The sequence below is a fragment of the Thalassophryne amazonica genome, chromosome 14 (assembly GCF_902500255.1).
Source record: "Thalassophryne amazonica chromosome 14, fThaAma1.1, whole genome shotgun sequence".
Taxonomy (NCBI): Eukaryota; Metazoa; Chordata; class Actinopteri; order Batrachoidiformes; family Batrachoididae; genus Thalassophryne; species Thalassophryne amazonica.
Genome location: NC_047116.1, coordinates 6,557,162 through 6,575,476, shown reverse-complemented (window position 1 = coordinate 6,575,476; position 18,315 = coordinate 6,557,162). Strand labels below are relative to the sequence as shown.

Here is an 18,315-nt window from a genome sequence, read left to right as displayed (position 1 = left end):
GTTTGTTATCCCTCTGTTTATTTTTGCCACTGTTTCTTATTCTCTGTTTATTTTTGCCACTGTTCTTATCCTCTGTTTATTTTGCCATCGTTTCTTATCTGTTAATTTTTGCCACTGTTTCTTATTCCTCTGTTTATTTTTGCCACTGTTTCTTATCCCTCTGTTAATTTTTGCCACTGTTTTATTCCTCTGTTATTTTTGCAACTGTTTTATTCTCTGTTAATTTTTGCCACTTTTCTTATTCCTGTTTATTTTTGCCACTGTTCTTATTCTATGTTTATTTTGCCACCGTTTCTTATTCCTCTGTTATTTTGCCACTGTTTCTTATCCCTCTGTTTATTTTTGCCACTGTTTCTTATTCTCTGTTATTTTTGCCACTGTTTCTATCTCTTGTTTATTTTGCCACTGTTCATTCCTGTTTATTTTTGCCACTGTTTGTTATCCTCTGATTGTTTTTGCCACTGTTTCTTATCCTCTGTTTATTTTTGCCACTGTTTGTTATCCCTCTGATTGTTTTTTGCCAATGTTTCTTATTCCTCTGTTTATTTTTGCCACTGTTTGTTATCCCTCTGATTGTTTTTGCCACTTTTCTTATCTCTCTGTTTATTTTTGCCACTGTTTCTTATTCCTCTGTTTATTTTTGCCACTGTTTCTTATCCTCTGTTTATTTTTGCCACTGTTTGTTATTCCTCTGTTTATTTTTGCCACTGTTTCTTATTCTCTGTTTATTTTTGCCACTGTTTGTTATCCTCTGTTTATTTTTGCCACTGTTTCTTATCTCTCTGTTTATATTTGCCACTGTTCTTATTCCTCTGTTAATTTTTGCACTGTTTCTTATTCCTCTGTTTATTTTGCCACTGTTTCTTATCCCTCTGTTAATTTTTGCCACTGTTTCTTATTCTCTGTTTATTTTTGCCACTGTTTCTTATCCCTCTGTTTATTTTGCCACCGTTCTTATTCCTCTGTTTATTTTGCCACTGTTCTTATTCCTCTGTTTATTTTTGCCACTGTTCTTATCCCTCTGTTTATTTTTGCCACCGTTTCTTATCCTCTGTTTATTTTTGCCACTGTTCTTATCCCTCTGTTATTTTGCCACTGGTTCTTATTCTGTTTATTTTTGCCACTGTTTCTTATCCCTCAGTTTATTTTTGCCACTGTTTCTTATCTCCTCTGTTTATTTTTGCCACTGTTTCTTATTCCTCTGTTTATTTGTGCCACTGTTTGTTATCCCTCTGATTGTTTTGCCACTGTTCTTATTCTCTGTTTATTTTTGCCACTGTTTCTTATCCCTCTGTTTATTTTTGCCACTGTTTCTTATCCACTGTTTATTTTTGCCATTGTTTGTTATTCCTCTGTTTATTTTTGCCACTGTTTGTTATTCCTCTGTTTATTTTTGCCACTGTTTCTTATTCTCTGTTTATTTTTTGCCACTGTTTCTTATCCACTGTTTATTTTGCCATTGTTTGGTTATTCCTCTGTTTATTTTTGCGAATGTTTATTCTCCATTGAATTCAGCACTGTTTAATCCTATATTTAATTTTGGCACTGCTTATTCCCCTATTTAATTCCAGGACTGCTCATTCTCCATTAAATTTTGGTGCCATTTCTTTTTCATTGAATTTAGGCACAGTTTATTCCCCATTTAATTTTGGCACTGTTTATTCCACTGTTTAATTTTGGCTCTATTTATTATTCCTTGGTTTAATTTTGGTGCCATTTATTCTTCTATTCATGTTTGACACTGTTTATTCCTCTATTTAATTTTGCCACTGTTTATTCCCATGTTTAATTTTGGCACCATTTATTAGTTCATCATTTAATTTTGGCACTGTCTATTATTTGTCTATTTAATTTTAGCACTCTTTATTATTTCTCTATTTAATTTTGACACTGTTTATTCCTCTATTGAATATTTGGCACTGTTAATTATTTTGCCATTTAATTTTAGCACTGTTTATGCTCAGTTTAATTTGGCACTGTTTATTCCTCCAATTACTTTTGGCAGTGTTTATTCATTCATTACATTTTGGAACTGTTTATTCTCATTGAATTTTGGCACTTCTATTTATTGTGGCCCTGTTTATTGTTCTACTGCATTTTGGCACTGTTTATTGTTCTATTTAAGTTTGGCACAGTTTATTCATCTGTTGATTTTTGGCAGTGGTTATTCTTGAGTTGATTTTTAGCAGTGCTTATTCTTGGGTTGATTTTTGACAGTGTTTATTCTTGGGTTGATTTTTGAGAGTGTTTAATCTTTGGTTGATTTTTGGCAGTGTTTATTCTTGAGTTGATTTTTGACAGTATTTATTCTTGGGTTGATTTTTGAGAGTGTTTAATCTTTGGTTGATTTTTGGCAGTGTTTATTCTTGAGTTGATTTTTGGCAATGTTTTTTTCTTGAGTTGATTTTTGGCAGTATTTATTCTTGAGTTGATTTATGGCAGTGTTTCATCTTGGGTTAATTTTTGGCAGTGTTTATTCTTGGGTTGATTTTTGACAGTGTTTATTCTTGAGTTGATTTTTGGCAGAGTTTATTCTTTGTTTGATTTTTGGCAGTGTTAATTTTTGAGTTGATTTTTGGCACTGTTTTTTCTTGAGTTAATTTTTGACAGTTTAATCTTGAGTTGATTTTTGGCAGTGCTTATTCTTGGGTTGATTTTTGGCAGTGTTTATTCTTTGGTTGATTTTTGACAGTGTTTATTCTTGAATTGGTTTTTGCAGTGTTTCTCCTTGGGTTAATTTTTGACAGTGTTTATTGTTGGGTTGATTTTGACAGTGTTTATTCTTGAGTTGATTTTTGACAGTGTTTATTCTTGAGTTGATTTTTGACAGTGTTTATTCTTGGGTTGATTTTTGACAGTGTTTATTCTTGGGTTGATTTTTGACAGTGTTTATTCTTGAGTTGATTTTTGACAGTGTTTATTCTTGAGTTGATTTTTGACAGTGTTTATTCTTTGGTTGATTTTTGGCAGTGTTTATTCTTGAGTTGATTTTTGACTGTTTATTCTTGGGTTGATTTTTGACAGTATTTATTCTTGAGTTGATTTTTGACAGTGTTGATTCTTGGGTTGATTTTTGACAGTATTTATTCTTGAGATGATTTTTGACAGTATATATTCTTGAGTTGATTTTTGACAGTGTTTATTTTTGAGTTGATTTTTGGCAGTGTTTATACTTGGGCTGATTTTTGACAGTGTTTATTCTTGGGTTGATTTTTGACAGTGTTTATTCTTGAATTGGTTTTTCCAGTGTTTCTCCTTGGGTTAATTTTTTGACAGTGTTTATTCTTGGGTTGATTTTTGACAGTGTTTATTCTTGGGTTAATATTTGGCAGTGTTTCTCCTTGGGTTCATTTTTGACAGTGTTTATTCTTGAGTTGATTTTGACAGTGTTTATTCTTGGGTTGATATTTGGCAGTGTTTCTCCTTGGGTTAATTTTTGACAGTGTTTATTCTTGGGTTGATTTTGACAGTGTTTATTCTTGAGTTGATTTTTGACAGTGTTTAATCTTTGGTTGATTTTTGGCAATGTTTATTCTTGAGTTTATTTTTGACAGTGTTTATTCTTGGGTTGATTTTTGACAGTATTTATTCTTGAGTTGATTTTTGACAGTGTTTATTCTTTGGTTGATTTTTGGCAGTGTTATTCTTGAGTTGATTTTTGACTGTTTATTCTTGGGTTGATTTTTGACAGTATTTATTCTTGAGTTGATTTTTGACAGTTTTTATTCCTGAGTTGATTTTTGACAGTTTTTATTCTTGAGTTGATTTTTGACAGTTTTATTCCTGAGTTGATTTTTGACAGTTTTTATTCCTGAGTTGATTTTGACAGTTTTTATTCCTGAGTTGATTTTTTGACAGTTTTTATACCTGAGTTGATTTTTGACAGTTTTTATTCCTGAGTTGATTTTTGACAGTTTTTTATTCCTGAGTTGATTTTGACAGTTTTTATTCTTGAGTTGATTTTTGACAGTTTTTATTCTTGAGTTGATTTTTTGACAGTTTTTATTCTGAGTTATTTTGACAGTTTTTATCCTGAGTTGATTTTTGACAGTTTTATACCTGAGTTGATTTTTGACAGTTTTATTCCTGAGTTGATTTTGACAGTTTTATTCCTGAGTTGATTTTTGACAGTTTTTTATACCTGAGTTGATTTTTGACAGTTTTTATTCCTGAGTTGATTTTTGACAGTTTTTATTCCTGAGTTTGATTTTTGACAGTTTTTATACCTGAGTTGATTTTTGACAGTTTTTATTCCTGAGTTGATTTTTGACAGTTTTTATTCCTGAGTTGATTTTTGACAGTGTTTATTCCTGAGTTGATTTTTGACAGTTTTTATTCCTGAGTTGATTTTTGACAGTTTTTATTCCTGAGTTGATTTTTGACAGTTTTTATACCTGAGTTGATTTTTGACAGTTTTTATACCTGAGTTGATTTTTGACAGTTTTTATTCCTGAGTTGATTTTTGACAGTTTTTATACCTGAGTTGATTTTTGACAGTTTTTATTCCTGAGTTGATTTTTGACAGTTTTTATTCCTGAGTTGATTTTGACAGTTTTTATACCTGAGTTGATTTTTGACAGTTTTTATCCTGAGTGATTTTGCCAGTTTTATTCCTGAGTTGATTTTTGACAGTTTTTATTCCTGAGTTGATTTTTGACAGTTTTTTATACCTGAGTTGATTTTTTGACAGTTTTATTCCTGAGTTGATTTTTGACAGTTTTATTCCTGAGTTGATTTTTGACAGTTTTTACTACCTGAGTTGATTTTTGACAGGTTTATTCCTGAGTTGATTTTTGACAGTGTTATTCTTGAGTTGATTTTTGACCAGTTTTTATTCTGAGTTGATTTTTGACAGTTTTTATTCTTGAGTTGATTTTTGACAGTTTTTATTCCTGAGTTGATTTTTGACAGTTTTTATTCCTGAGTTGAGTTTTGACAGTTTTATTCTTGAGTGATTTTGACAGTTTTTATTCCTGAGTTGATTTTTGACAGTTTTATTCCTGAGTTGATTTTTGACAGTTTTTATTCTGAGTGATTTTTGACAGTTTTTATTCTTGAGTTGATTTTTGACAGTTTTATTCCTGAGTTGATTTTTTGACAGTTTTATTCCTGAGTTTGATTTTGACAGTGTTTATTCTTGGTTGATTTTTGACAGTATTTATCTTGAGTTGATTTTTGACAGTTTTTATTCCTGAGTTGATTTTTGACAGTTTTTTATTCTTGAGTTGATTTTTGACAGTTTTTATTCCTGAGTTGATTTTTGACAGTTTTTATACCTGAGTTGATTTTTGACAGTTTTTATTCCTGAGTTGATTTTTGACAGTTTTTATTCCTGAGTTGATTTTTGACAGTTTTTATACCTGAGTTGATTTTTGACAGTTTTTATTCCTGAGTTGATTTTTGACAGTTTTTATACCTGAGTTGATTTTTGACAGTTTTTATTCCTGAGTTGATTTTTGACAGTTTTTATACCTGAGTTGATTTTTGACAGGTTTTATTCCTGAGTTGATTTTTGACAGTGTTTATTCTTGAGTTGATTTTTGACAGTTTTTATTCCTGAGTTGATTTTTGACAGTTTTTATTCTTGAGTTGATTTTTGACAGTTTTTATTCCTGAGTTGATTTTTGACAGTTTTTATTCCTGAGTTGATTTTTGACAGTTTTTATTCTTGAGTTGATTTTTGACAGTTTTTATTCCTGAGTTGATTTTTGACAGTTTTATTCTGAGTTGATTTTTGACAGTGTTTATCTTGGGTTGATTTTTGACAGTATTATTCTTGAGTTGATTTTTGACAGTTTTTATTCCTGAGTTGATTTTTGACAGTTTTTATCTGAGTTGATTTTTGACAGTTTTTTTCCTGAGTTGATTTTTGACAGTTTTATTCTTGAGTTGATTTTTGACAGTTTTTATTCCTGAGTTGATTTGACAGTTTTTATTCCTGAGTTGATTTTGACAGTTTTTTATACCTGAGTTGATTTTTGACAGTTTTTATTCCTGAGTTGATTTTTGACAGTTTTTATTCTTGAGTTGATTTTTGACAGTTTTATTCTGAGTTGATTTTGACAGTTTTATTCCTGAGTTGATTTTGACAGTGTTTATCTTGGGTTGATTTTTGACAGTATTTATTCTTGAGTTGATTTTTGACAGTTTTTATTCCTGAGTTGATTTTTGACAGTTTATTCTTGGGTTGATTTTTGACAGTTTTATTCTGAGTGATTTTTGACAGTTTTATTCCTGAGTTGATTTTTGACAGTTTTTATTCCTGAGTTGATTTTTGACAGTTTTTATACTGAGTTGATTTTTGACAGTTTTTATTCCTGCGTGTGATTTTTGACAGTTTTTATTCCTGAGTTGATTTTTTGACAGTTTTTTATACCTGAGTTGATTTTTGACAGTTTTTATTCCTGAGTTGATTTTTGACAGTTTTTTTATTCCTGAGTTGATTTTTACAGTTTTTATTCCTGAGTTGATTTTTGAAGTTTTATTCCTGAGTGATTTTGACAGTTTTTATTCCTGAGTTGATTTTTGACAGTTTTTATTCATGAGTTGATTTTTGACAGTTTTTTATTCTTGAGTTGATTTTTGACAGTTTTTATTCCTGAGTTGATTTTTGACAGTTTTTATTCCTGAGCTTGATTTTTTGACAGTTTTTATTCTTGAGTTGATTTTTGACGTTTTATTCTTGAGTTGATTTTTGACAGTTTTTATTCCTGAGTGATTTTTGACAGTTTTTATTCCTGAGTTGATTTTTTGACAGATTATTCTTACGGAGTTGATTTTGAAAGTTTTATTCCTGAGTGATTTTGACAGTTTTTTATTCCTGAGTTGATTTTTGACAGTTTTTTATTCCTGAGTTGATTTTTGACCGGTTATTTACCTGAGTTGATTTTTGACAGTTTTTATCCCTGAGTTGATTTTTGACAGTTTTTATTCCTGAGTTGATTTTTTGACAGTTTTATTCCTGAGTTGATTTTTGACAGTTTTTATTCCTGAGTTGATTTTTGACAGTTTTTATACCTGAGTTGATTTTTGACAGTTTTTATTCCCTGAGTTGATTTTTGACAGTTTTTATTCCTGAGTGATTTTTGACAGTTTTATTCCTGAGTTGATTTTTGACAGTTTTTATTCCTGAGTTGATTTTTGACAGTTTTTTATTCCTGAGTTGATTTTTGACAGTTTTTATACCTGAGTTGATTTTTGACAGTTTTATTCCTGAGTTGATTTTTGACAGTTTTTATCCTGAGTGATTTTGACAGTTTTATTCCTGAGTGATTTTGACAGTTTTTATTCCTGAGTTGATTTTTGACAGTTTTATACCTGAGTTGATTTTTGACAGTTTTATTCCTGAGTTGATTTTTGACAGTTTTTATACCTGAGTTGATTTTTGACAGTTTTTATTCCTGAGTTGATTTTTGATAGTTTTTATTCCTGAGTTGATTTTTGACAGTTTTTATACCTGAGTTGATTTTTGACAGTTTTTATTCCTGAGTTGATTTTTGACAGTTTTTATACCTGAGTTGATTTTTGACAGTTTTTATTCCTGAGTTGATTTTTGACAGTTTTTATTCCTGAGTTGATTTTGACAGTTTTTATTCCTGAGTTGATTTTTGACAGTTTTTATTCCTGAGTTGATTTTTGACAGTTTTTATACCTGAGTTGATTTTTGACAGTTTTTATACCTGAGTTGATTTTTGACAGTTTTTATTCCTGAGTTGATTTTTGACAGTTTTATTCCTGAGTTGATTTTTGACAGTTTTTATTCCTGAGTTGATTTTTGACAGTTTTTATCCTGAGTGATTTTTGACAGTTTTTATTCCTGACGTTGATTTTTGACAGTTTTTATTCCTGAGTGATTTTGACAGTTTTATCCTGAGTTGATTTTTGACAGTGTTTTATTCCTGAGTGATTTTTGACAGTTTTATACCTGAGTTGATTTTTTGACAGTTTTTATTCCTGAGTTGATTTTTTGACAGTTTTTATACCTGAGTTGATTTTTGACAGTTTTTATTCCTGAGTGATTTTTGACAGTTTTTTTATTACCTGAGTTGATTTTTGACAGTTTTTATACCTGAGTTGATTTTTGACAGTTTTTATTCCTGAGTTGATTTTTTGACAGTTTTTATACCTGAGTTGATTTTTGACAGTTTTTATTCCTGAGTTGATTTTTTGACAGTTTCTTATACCTGAGTTGATTTTTGACAGTTTTTATTCCTGAGTTGATTTTTGACAGGTTTTTTATACCTGAGTTGAGTTTTTTGACAGTTTTTATTCCTGAGTTGATTTTTGACAGTTTTTATTCCTGAGTTGATTTTTGACAGTTTTTATACCTGAGTTGATTTTTGACAGGTTTTATTCCTGAGTTGATTTTTGACAGTTTTATTCCTGAGTTGATTTTGACAGTTTTTATACCTGAGTTGATTTTTGACAGGTTTTATACCTGAGTTGATTTTTGACAGGTTTTATTCCTGAGTTGATTTTTGACAGTTTTGTTCCTGAGTTGATTTTTGACAGTTTTTATTCCTGAGTTGATTTTTGACAGTTTTATACCTGAGTTGATTTTTGACAGGTTTATTCCTGAGTTGATTTTTGACAGTTTTTATACCTGAGTTGATTTTTGACAGTTTTATACCTGAGTTGATTTTTGACAGGTTTTATTCCTGAGTTGATTTTTGACAGTTTTTATACCTGAGTTGATTTTTGACAGTTTTTATACCTGAGTTGATTTTTGACAGTTTTTACCTGAGTTGATTTTTGACAGTTTTTATACCTGAGTTGATTTTTGACAGTTGGTTTATTCCTGAGTTGACTTTTTGACAATTTTTATTCTGAGTTGATTTTTGACAGTTTTTATACCTGAGTTGATTTTTGACAGTTTTTATTCATGAGTTGATTTTTGGACAGTTTTTTATACCTGAGTTGATTTTTGACAGTTTTTATTCCTGAGTTGACTTTTTGACCAGTTTTTATTCCTGAGTTGATTTTTGACAGTTTTTATACCTGAGTTGATTTTTGACAGTTTTTATTCCTGAGTTGATTTTGACAGTTTTTATACCTGAGTTGATTTTTGACAGTTTTTATTCCTGAGTTGATTTTTGACAGTTTTTATACCTGAGTGATTTTTTGACAGTTTTTATTCCTGAGTTGATTTTTGACAGTTTTATACCTGAGTTGATTTTTGACAGTTTTTTTATACCTGAGTGTATTTTGACAGTTTTTATTCCTGAGTTGATTTTTGACAGTTTTTATACCTGAGTTGATTTTTGACAGGTTTTATTCCTGAGTTGATTTTTGACAGTTTTTATTCCTGAGTTGATTTTTGACAGTTTTTATACCTGAGTTGATTTTTGACAGGTTTTATACCTGAGTTGATTTTTGACAGGTTTTATTCCTGAGTTGATTTTTGACAGTTTTTGTTCCTGAGTTGATTTTTGACAGTTTTTATTCCTGAGTTGATTTTTGACAGTTTTTATACCTGAGTTGATTTTTGACAGGTTTTATTCCTGAGTTGATTTTTGACAGTTTTTATACCTGATGATTTTTGACAGTTTTATACCTGAGTTGATTTTTGACAGGTTTTATTCCTGAGTTGATTTTTGACAGTTTTTATACCTGAGTTGATTTTTGACAGTTTTTATACCTGAGTTGATTTTTGACAGGTTTATTCCTGAGTTGATTTTTGACAGTTTTATACCTGAGTTGATTTTTGACAGGTTTTATTCCTGAGTTGATTTTTGACAATTTTTATTCCTGAGTTGATTTTTGACAGTTTTTATACCTGAGTTGATTTTTGACAGTTTTATTCCCTGAGTTGATTTTTGACAGTTTTATACCTGAGTTGATTTTGACAGTTTTTATTCCGAGTGATTTTTGGACAGTTTTTATTCCTGAGTTGATTTTTTGACAGTTTTTATACCTGAGTGATTTTTGACAGTTTTTATTCCTGAGTTGATTTTGACAGTTTTTTATACTGAGTTGATTTTTGACAGTTTTTTATTCCTGAGTTGATTTTTGACAGTTTTATACCTGAGTTGATTTTTGACAGTTTTATTCCTGAGTTGATTTTGGACAGTTTTATACCTGAGTTGATTTTTGACAGTTTTATACCTGAGTTGATTTTTGACAGTTTTTATTCCTGAGTTGATTTTTGACAGTTTTTATTCCTGAGTTGATTTTGACAGTTTTTTATACCTGAGTTGATTTTTGACAGGTTTTATTTCCTGAGTTGATTTTTGACAGTTTTTATTCCTGAGTTGATTTTTGACAGTTTTTATACCTGAGTTGATTTTTGACAGGTTTATACCTGAGTGATTTTTGACAGGTTTTATTCCTGAGTTGATTTTTTGACAGTTTTTGTTCCTGAGTTGATTTTGACAGTTTTATTCCTGAGTGATTTTGACAGTTTTTATACCTGAGTGATTTTTGACAGGTTTATCCTGAGTTGATTTTTGACAGTTTATACCTGAGTTGATTTTTGACAGTTTTTATCCCTGAGTTGATTTTTGACAGGTTTTATTCCTGAGTGATTTTGACAGTTTTTATACTGAGTTGATTTTTGACAGTTTTTATACCTGAGTTGATTTTGACAGTTTTTATACCTGAGTTGATTTTTGACAGGTTTTATTCCTGAGTTGATTTTTGACAGTGTTTTTTTCTCCGTACCTGGACTGTGGCGTTTGTGGGTGTGGTCACAGTAGCAGCGGAGTGGGCGGAGTCACAGTAAGATGGCTGCGGTTAAAGGAGGCAGTGTTTGAGAATAACCGACTGGGATGTTTATCTCCGCGGTCTGATAGAAGGAGTGGTTTTTTATCGGCCTCTCCGGTTCTTCGAGCTCTATTTAAGCGTCTGTCTGCGTGTTTCTTTCCTCCTCTGCTGTGTTGACATTGTGGCATTCATTAACACCAGCTAGTCATTAACCATTAGCCTGCTAGCTGGTTGCTAGCAGTTTATCGGTGGAATCAAAGCTCTAAAAACAGACGACACTGTTCGGGAATCCTGACAAATACGCAGGTAAGAGACTCTCTTTGAACTAATATCAAAGTGATTTAAGATAGCTGCGTGAACCCACCAATGACGTTTGGCGTTTAACATGCTAAATCATCCACCGTTCGTTCAAATGCGTTGATTGTTGTTATGTCCGCTTCATTAGTAACTTCATTATTATTGACGACTTCAGGTTTAAAACATAAACGGGCGTAAAACACAACAGTATGCAAGCAGAGTCCAAGAAACGCTGCTTTTATTTAAATAGTTGCTGTCAGAAACAGCCAGTCGTGTTGCCAGATTCGATGAGAGAAACAAGCATCGTACTTGAAAACAAGCCTGGCAGATGCTACTGTTTTCTAAAAAGAGTGCAAAAATAATAAGCAACTGCTTAAAACGCTCAGTTATTTAAATGTTACGGTAATTACAGCTAAAAACTATAGGTAACACAACCAGTAAAAGGCTTTCAAAATCACTGGAATTTTATCCTGCTGACACACACTGAAAAATGTTTTAGTTTCCATAAATTTTCATTGGGTGTGCATTTTTTTCACATTGACCACAATGGAAATAAGTTCTGTATTACCATTTTGCAATTTTATTGTGTAATGCATAATATGGCTGATTTTTCCACAAGCCAGTCATAACTCAAAGGTGAAGTTATCCAGTGTGTACCTTTGCTAACTTGGCTCCATCGGACAGAAGACGACAGTCAAAATCGGACTTCTGTCCAGTCAGCAATGTTTTCAGGTGAGAATGGAATAAATATTAGGAAAATAGTGAGAGTTTAACATTTTATCCTATGAACCCAAAGCCAAGTTTGCCCTAATTATCACCATTTAAAGGTAGAAATTGACACAACCCAGTCTCAGTGTACTGTGACCCACACACAAATGTATGGTGGCCTTTAAGGGTGACGGCTATAGCTAGGTAGAGGTCAGTTAAAGATTTGGAGTGACTCCATAGCTGTTTAACCATTGTAACGTGTGTATATATATATATATATATATATATATATATATATATATATATATATATATACACATGCATGCAGTAAAAGCCACCTCTCTGAGATCTTGTGAGATTTCGCGGGATTTGAAACCTCAATAGGGTGAATTGATTATTGGCTACAGTGTGTTTGTTTTCGGTCACTGTTTAATGGCTATGAAGTCTCAGCCTTAAAGATTACACTGGGGTTAACATTTAAAAATAAAGCGATTAAATTATTCTTTAAACTAGACTATCTGCAAACTGGTATACCACCAACAACCAACTCAGAATATTAATTCCTTTTTGTTGCATATTGACTTAAGTTTGTTGCGCTTTGCCATATTTTCAATCCACAAAGCCCTTTTTGAATTTTGGCTCCCCTGACTCGGCTGATAGGACTGACAAGGTAACTGAACTCAAATGTGCAAACAGAAAGTAAAATGTATAAAGATTTAATAGAACAAACAGCCCAACATACAGCAGCAGCCCCAGAGACATTAAGTACAAAAAAAATTACATAAATAAAAATAACTAATGAAAGTAAAAGTAAGTAAAATAGCTTTAAAATTTTATTCTATCCAAAAATACAATCCAGTCATGTTCTGTATGCTTGGAACATGTTTTTTCTTGTATTATTGGACTTCTTGTTGATGAAATGATTAATCACATAATTCTTCATGAGAATAACGGCAGTTTGCAGGTGCACTTTAAAGTTGTTGCGCCTGAGAAGCTCGGATGAGGCAGACTCCAAAAACAGCTCTGCTTGGTTCAAAGTGCTGCATCCTGTGATGTCATTTCACTCATTAAATTTTCTGCAGTGAATCGCTGAACATTGTGCACAGCTTGACCCAGATTTTGCACATACCGAGGCGCACCGCTCAGGCGCCTATTGCTGCTGTTGCTTCCAGAACTCAGGCAATCGCTGTCGTTCAGCGTGCTCGAAGCTCTGCCCATTTGTTCATCTGTGCACACCTGAGGAAGACTGACATTAATGTCAGGATGAGTTTGTCTAAAGTATATGTTGACCTGTGGACTCGTCCTGTGAGGTTTTAATGTTTGTGTGCTGGGATTTGTCTGATTGTTAACCTTTGACAAGCAGTTTGGTTTATATGAAGGCAGCTCCCTGTGCTGGAATCTGTAGTTAAACCTTGACCTCTGCTTACTGTTGTCTCAATGCATAATCTGAAATTATTATTAAAATGTATTTTGTTGCAGTTATTTATTTTAATTGCTATTACTTACTGACAGTTTGTTTATGAAAATAGCTTTAGTATATTTTTCTTCAATATTTTCATTATTAATTAATATGTCAATTATTGTCTCAATTAATTGATTAGTTGTTTGAATCTTATAATGTTAGAAAACAGTGAAAAATGTTGATCAGTGTTTTCTCAAGCTGAACTCCTCATATGTCTTGTTTTACCCCCAGTCATAATGCTGCGTTTACACATAGGCAAGACGTGTTACGAATGTCATATTTGCATCATTCTTGGCACATTCCTGACATTCTTAACGTGACTTAATGCATCTGAATAGGTTTCTTAATAGTGTGTGTTGGTGCGTGTTATTCATGATTTTCTTGGAGCATGTTTTTAGGCTGTCAAAAAAATATTCCATGAATGTCACGCACCACCCTCATTTTGCCTCATGTCATGGAGGTCGGAACTGAACGAGTTGATCCGTCTTGATTAGTGGTGATCCTTTATAGAGCATGACAGTGTTTTATCTGACGTGCGCACAATTAAACCCTGCTACACCGCATTCAGTTTAATTGCTGCAGTATGCTGAAGAAGGGCAGTGACACCAAGTCGGCTAAAAGTCTTGTTCCAATGTTCATCAGCGCGCTCCTGCAGGTGTTCCACCTGCTGCATGTGCCTGATGTTTGGGAAAACGGGCGAGACGAGAGCCGCGTGGAGCCACACATCTGGCTCAGTCCGTGTCTTCCTCCTTTCTGCGCCACTCCATGGCACAGAGCCCAACTAAGCATGCAGTCACAAAGTTCTTTTGTTGTGGATTTTGAGGCGCAAACTGGAGCGATCTGAATTGTGCAGCAGCTGATGGATCAATATGGGGGTGTGTGGAGACAATTCACCTCATTCACAACGTGACAGAACTTAATGATACGCTGTTACGTGCAATAGCTGCAGGTCAGTGATGAGGGATTCGTCAGTGGGGACGTTTCCTGATGATTCAAAGTTTTTGGATGTGGCTCTTTAGATCCTTACTGCCGGTTCAGATTGGGCCAGAATTTATACATGCACCTACCTGCTGCACACATACACGCTACATGTGTGGCGGGCACGTGTGTGCCGTGTATAAATTCTGGCCCAATCTGAACTGACAGTAAGGATCTAAGGAGTCACATACAAAAACTTTGAATAGTCAGGAGTCATCTGCACAAAATCGTCCACCCGCATCACTGACCTGCAGCAGTCGGAGGAGGAGGAAGTAGTCATCGTCTGCACTGATGATCCCTCCTAAAAACGGTCAAATCAAAATGGACTTTTATATAGTAGTCTAAATGTTCGGGGTCCACAACTTGACTGCAAGTTCAGCCGAATTGTGACCTGCGCATGGGTGCAAAACCTCTGTTTGTACGGATTTCCGTCGAAATTTGTTTCCATGTTCCGTTTAGTTTATATCGTCCTATAAAACCGCTCACTTAAATATATACATATATTATGGCTTTTTAAAATTTTTTTTTTTATTTTATTTTTTTTTTTATACAGTGAATGCGCTCCTCTCAAAACATGTACTCCTCTTCTTCTGTGGCATATAACAGCCGGCATCCTTATTGTTGCATTGCTGCCATCTTCTGCATCAGTCCGTTATAGCAGTCCTAAATCCTCTCCATGACTCCAGTGTCCTTCAAGTATTTAAACAACACCTCCCCCTCTCACTTGACTTTATTGCTAAAATACTTCCTACAGAAGTATTTTAGATTATGTCTCTCACAGTGGACATGCACCTAAGATGAAAATTTCAGACCCCTCCATGATTTCTAAGTGGGAGAACTTGCAAAACCGCAGGGTGTTCAAATACTTATTTTTGTCTCTGTATTTTGAGGTAAAATTAGAGCACTGTGCTAAATACTGTACAGGTATATTCACTGGTTATGATTTTTATTATTTATATTACAAATGGTGGCATTTGAAAGTGCTACATTTCACAACACTTTATTTAGGATTCAATAGGTCTGGTGGTGGTATTTGCCATTTTGTGGTATTGATCTAGTGATGGTCTTTTTTAATTAAATTTTTTAACTATTGCATTAATTTTACATGACTTACAAGTGGCAAAAGACTTTTAATTTGTGATAGTTATGTCTTTAAAAGCAGAAAGGGTGTAGTTATTGATTTGTTTTATAAGACACACTTAGAATTTGATAAAGGTAGACTGAAAACAATGAAAGCAGAATTAGTCATTTAATGCAGACAGTCAGTCCATCTGTGGAAACTTATTACAGACAAAACATACAAGACAGAAACTAAATTTGAATGAAATCAAGACTTGAGACATATTTTGTTCCAGTGTAAGAGTCAAATGCCACTGTGTTTTAAACCCAAAAAACTGATCAAAATTGCAGCTTTTTTTTTATTTCGGGGGGGGGGGGGGGGGGGGGGGTGCCTTTTGCATCTGTGAGCAGAAGTTTATGAAAAAGTCTGTTCAGTGCCTCTGTTCAGTGTAATTAAATGCTTGAAATCTCATTTGCAAGACTCTTGTAAAATATAACTTCTTGTCTGATGTTAGCCTCATTTGTGTCCACACTGTTTACTGTATTGAAGCCTGGTCACATGAAACGATCCTTAACATTAGCAGCAGCAAAACAAAAACCAGCAGAGATGCTGCAGCAGCTCTCGTCTTGACCCCCGTGCTCCCCACGCTTCACAGTGTACTTTACAATAGTTTCAGGTCCGGCAGCCTCCGTCCCCTCACCTTTTGGCCTGGGGTGCTGCCGCACTACCACGATGGCAGGGAACACTTGTATTTCTTTGCAGAGAAAAGACAAAATCTGCTGTATGGTGCATTTGATTTAGGACTGAAGGTTTAAATGTTTGATGTCTTGGCATTAATGGTTCCTGATCTGAAACCACAGCCATCCTGGTGACCCACAGAACTACATATTTTTTTCTAGTCCCTGCTCCACAGGTTCTTGTCTGCAAATCAGGCATATTTAGCCAATCAAGAGGCTTTGATTAGTTGGACTCACCTGATAAATTGGGTTAACTTTTAGAAATTCCAGTGCTGTGGGTCTACAGGACCAGAAATCTGAAGTTCTGTTACAGGGTTTTGAAGGGGCATGTGTCATTTTCCTTTCTTTTGGCTTGTTTGCACAGCTCAGCGGAACTGTCCGGACTATGGAGTGGTGTTGGCTTCAGACTGGATGACAGGGTCTACACGGAGGACAAGGTTACAGTTGCTAAAGCAGTAGTGGTCTACACTGACATCAACAGGTGGTGGCAGACTGTTTGCTGCTCCTGACGTCCTTCCCCTGTGTCCAGTTGGACAGGATGTTCCTAGTCTTCCTTTTCTTTTCCCCTTCCTTCTTTTAATCTTCTTCTCTGTCTACTGTCATTTCTACAATCACCTTATAATTTCATCTTTGCGACCCTTGAGCTGACCTTTACTGGGTCAAGATGAGTTGGCTGAGCAGGCTAAACCCACGGGGTCCTGGGACTCGGTCCGATCGGAGCGCCACACCCTCCAGTCCTTGCACAGCAGACCCGGAAACCTGCCTCATTGTGTTTGAGAACCACTGGAGACAGGTGAGCTGCAGGTCTACTCGCACATATAACACCATAAAATGTCTGTAAAATTTGACAGACAAAATGCCCTTATATTAGGATTTTTCAGATTATGTTCCCAAACACACCTTCATCTCAGTCCCTTATTTTCTGTTCTTTGAACACTGTACAACAGAAACGCAACAATAACTACAAGATCTTAAAACAGCAAGCTATAAATGCGTAAATAAATACCTAAATGTAGAAAATGACAGACTCGCAAAATATAAGCGGCTGCTTCAGCAAAGCATGCAGCATCAAATAAAACAATAAGAACCCAGAGAATGGGCGCATGTGAAACATTTCCACACAATCAAACTGATGCAGTCTGAGGGTGACACTGTTGTACAATCTTAGGACAGGAGACTGTAAACAGCAAAAATCTGCTGCTCTGGTATCTGATCTGGGTCTGAATTAATGCTGACATGTTTGACTTTATGACCACTGAACACAAGCACAAGCTACATGGAATAAACCTCCACTGTTCTCAGCCTAAATAAAATACAGCTCTCTGGTGAACTTTGGCCTTGGGGGTGGGGTGTTTTAATCATCCCTGTCATTTGTTTCCAGATTCTAGGTCAGGGCTGGGCTGTCAGAACCAAAGATCACAGTTGCCCAAAGATGTGGTCTCGCACACGCGGAAAAATCAGCCTAAGCTAACTGTAGACACCGTAGCACAATCATAGTGTAAATTTAGCTCAAAGTTAGCACATCCAGGAGACCTCCTAGTGATGTCGAGGTCCCCTGGACATGTATGATAACCCTGCACACGCCACAAACGGGAGGGATTACCAAAGTGTACCAAAGTTTGTGACTGTTTTAAATAAAATAAAATAAAATACTGCCACAGTTAAAACAAGATCTTGAAGACCAAGTCTTCAAAGACATGGACAGTGTTTCAGACCCTGGGCTCTGTTTGTTGTGAGTCATGTTTCTCATGCTGTTCCCTCTGTCATTAAAATTCCCCTGTTGGTCATGCAGATTATTGGCTTTGTCAGGTTCAAGGACTCGCCTAATGTAGAAACAAACAGGGGACACACACACGCGCGCTTTCACTTGACACAAGGAATTAAAAAAAATCTCCTGATATACAAATAAGCATGTTCGCGTAACTGTATAAATTGACGTGGGACATCACTTTTGTCTTCTGCCATCAGGGTCTGATTTAACGCCATCTCTATAAAAAAGCACAGCTAATAGAAAAAGGATATGGATTTTACAGATGTGCTCAAAAGTTTACATACCCTGGCAGAATTTTTGCTTTTTTGGCCATTTTTAAGAGAATATGAATAACACAAAAACTTTTTTCACTCATGGTTAGTGGTTGGGTGAAGCCATTTATTGTCAAACAACTGTGTTTCCTCTTTTTAAATCAAAATGACAAGAGAAACTACCCAAATGACCCTGATCCAAAGTTTACATACCCCTGTTCTTAATACCGTATGTTGCCACCTTTAACATCGACAGCTTGGAGTCTTTTGTGGTGGTTGTGGATGAGGCTCTCTGATGGTGGAGCTGCCACTGAATATGTCTTGGACTTTATTTACATTAATTACAAAGA

General features: G+C 34.3%; 1 protein-coding gene across 1 annotated transcript in view; it reads left to right on the top strand.

Annotated features, from left to right (window-relative positions):
- Positions 1 to 10,704: 10,704 nt before the first annotated feature.
- The window catches only part of fam160a2 (family with sequence similarity 160 member A2), a 34,655-nt gene continuing 27,044 nt past the window's right edge, over positions 10,705 to 18,315 (top strand). The window contains 2 exon segments of the mRNA XM_034186279.1: positions 10,705 to 11,007; positions 16,308 to 16,736. Coding sequence (XP_034042170.1) covers positions 16,608 to 16,736 — 129 coding nt within the window. The 5' untranslated portion in view covers positions 10,705 to 11,007; positions 16,308 to 16,607.